At 33.2% G+C, this 2,735-nt stretch overlaps 1 protein-coding gene across 1 annotated transcript in view; it reads right to left on the bottom strand.

The window, feature by feature from the left end:
• Positions 1-1,178: 1,178 nt before the first annotated feature.
• Positions 1,179-2,735, bottom strand: part of LOC108574572 (sodium- and chloride-dependent GABA transporter ine-like) — a 22,202-nt gene continuing 20,645 nt past the window's right edge. Inside the window, exons 10-12 of the mRNA XM_017937187.1 lie at positions 2,537-2,735; positions 1,814-1,990; positions 1,179-1,718 (exon numbers count right to left, since the gene is read on the bottom strand). The exon at positions 2,537-2,735 is cut by the window's right edge and continues 2 nt beyond it. Of these exons, the coding sequence (XP_017792676.1) occupies positions 1,548-1,718; positions 1,814-1,990; positions 2,537-2,735 (547 nt within the window). The 3' untranslated portion in view covers positions 1,179-1,547. The remainder of the gene's footprint in view (positions 1,719-1,813; positions 1,991-2,536) is intronic.

Below are 2,735 nucleotides of genomic sequence, written 5' to 3'. Positions count from 1 at the left end.
TCATTTCGACTAACTTTTACAAGATGCGTGTACGAAAATTAATCGTGAAACATTATGGAATGTTGTGAAATGGGATGTCAAGTGCCTTTGAATTTACTAAAACAGAAAAAAAAAAAAGAAACATCTTTGTATTTATACACCATGTGTATTGCATCCAATTCTTTTTAAGCGTTAAAATTAATTTTCATATTCTAACATAACCTAATATCGCGTATTAATTCTTTTTTTTGTTCTTTTACATTTATTATTGGCTTAAAATGAAGCAACTAAAAATTAGTATTCTTTGCAACGTCATGTAACGATATAAAGTGATTCTAAGGACTGCAAATGATAGTTCTTCCTCGTAAATAAAGAGAATTATTGGTAAAACGAAATACTGCACTATTTATCGAATTCTACCTTTCGAATAATACAAAAACTGCAAACAATTTCTTCATGTCGCGTAGAACACGCTAAGAAGTGCAATATTTCTTACCTCCACTTTAAAAAGGAATCATAACATGACTTAGTGTTCGGAATTATTTTTCGCCGTTCGAAATATTCTTAAAGGGGGCGTACAACGCTGAAACGCGCAACTAAAATATGAAACGGTTGATTTTGCAACGGATCCCATGAATCACACGATTATGATTTTTTCCTTTTTTCTTTTTTTTTAAATTATTCATTCGACAAACTTGAACGTGCGTGCAACGGGCTATAAATACTTCCGGTTTATCACGTTGCACGTATTTTTTCTAGTATAACACATTTCACGATTGTCACACACACACATTAAATGATATCGATCTAGCTTGCGCATGCTACGGATGTCTAAAAAAAACTCACATTTCACTTTGAAATGTTAAAATGTGAAAGTAGAAAAAGCGTTTGAATTTTTTTGTTTGTTTTTTCGTGAACGTACGCCGTTCTCACTTATCTCCGATCAGCTTTACGGTGCACTATATTTTCCCCGAAACGAAAAATATTAATAATACGATACTTCGAGTATCACCGACACGTTTCTCCTCGATTGATAAAATATAAACACAAAAGCCGGAAAATACGCGCGATGCGATAAGCTGAGGCATTGTATTTCAGATACGCTGCCGTGCGTGCAATTTTCCAACGAATAATTGCAAAAAAAAAAAGGAAGAAAAATGGAATAACAGTAATATCGTAAATTTACCGGTAAATGTGAATGAATATAATTAATCTTATCTTAAATTCACTCGTTTACCAGAGTATAATGTCAACGTTGAATAGGTTTGAGCAATACAATGATCTTCTACGTTAAATTGCCTGTTTACTATAAGAGTTGGTGAATTTAGATTGGCACAAATCATCCGGTAAACTCCCAACGTCCGACACTTTTTATACGCTCAATAAATATTTACTAGTAAACTCACAATATGATACATGATAATAACAAAGAACAAGAAAATTAAACGACATCTCAATTCTACCTATGCTTCTATGTATCTAAAACGCTTTTTCTTTTTAATTCATCGTCGAAAACGCTTTGTACGAAGGTAAGGTACCCGTGATTTTCATTCGTCTTCCATCTCACGTCATATCTGAGATTTAGGAAGAAAATTATTCGTGTTCAATTGTATCGGACTGTTTGCTTCCTGTTGCTCTTTGATCACTTCCTCCTCGAAATTGTGCATAGGCTCGGTACAGTATTCCTGGCCGCACACTTTGCACGCCTCGAAATGCGGTTTGATGGAGTTTCGTAATTTCTGGAAGATAAAGTAGACAAATTATGATAGACGAGAGTGGGTAAAATCGAATTTTAATCGGTGGCTCTCGTGCAAAAAGAGCGACGTTATCGTACCTCCAGAAAAGTGTTGCCGTTCGCTTTAATGAACTCGTAGATAGCGAAAGAGGGAATGCAAATGAGAGAAAGAGAAGCTATTCCCCAGCCAATCGCCTCTGCCCACCATGGGTACTTGTATTCGCCATTGTGGTAAGTCGGTGGTTCATAATCAATTAAGCTGAATACCCATACAGCCTGAAATGGTAAGTGACACGAAGATATTTTTAATGGATTTATTAGTTAATTATGTATAGATGTAATGAACAAATTAGGAACGAAATTTTTATTCATTCATTTTTATATTTAGAACCAATGTATTTAAAGGGCAAACTGAATTTTTCTTAAAAGTACCTTTTTTTTAAATAATTTTTTTTTCTAGAATTTAGTATTTTGAATAAGTTATGAAGAGTCACGTACAGTAGATGTAAAAAAATATAATAATATTATATTTTCTTATATTGAAGAAAATGTTAAAATGTTGCAAATTAAAAATTTTGAATGCATTAGGGTGTATTTATCAAAGTGAATGTGAAAATGTAATTTAAGTGCTTGTTATCAAATATGACTTTGTTAATAAAATGTCACTATGAAAAATCTCTGATTACTTTGAAAAGAAGTTGAAGAAGAAGGTATCTCTTAGCTTCGTTTTTTTATAAAAAAGACACTTAGAATTTTGGAAAAGCTTCCTTTTTGAAAATATTAATTGTAATTATTTTCTAAAAATACAACGATTGACTTTACCATGATGAGAAGTGGTGCTGCAATAAGCCAACAAAAACGGAAGTACGTGGACGGTTTGCGTCCAGTCATCTCTTTCACGTTATTACACAGTCGTCTTACTCCGTAACACCAAGATATCGCTATTACTTCGAAGAAGGCCAGAAACATTATCGATATCGAGGCTGCATAGTGGTCTATTAATTGGAAAAAGTAAATGCCA

This window comes from Habropoda laboriosa, unplaced genomic scaffold (assembly GCF_001263275.1).
Source record: "Habropoda laboriosa isolate 0110345459 unplaced genomic scaffold, ASM126327v1 scaffold175, whole genome shotgun sequence".
Lineage (NCBI taxonomy): Eukaryota > Metazoa > Arthropoda > Insecta > Hymenoptera > Apidae > Habropoda > Habropoda laboriosa.
The sequence above is the reverse complement of the archived record's forward strand: the minus strand, read 5'-3'. Positions and strand labels throughout refer to the sequence as shown.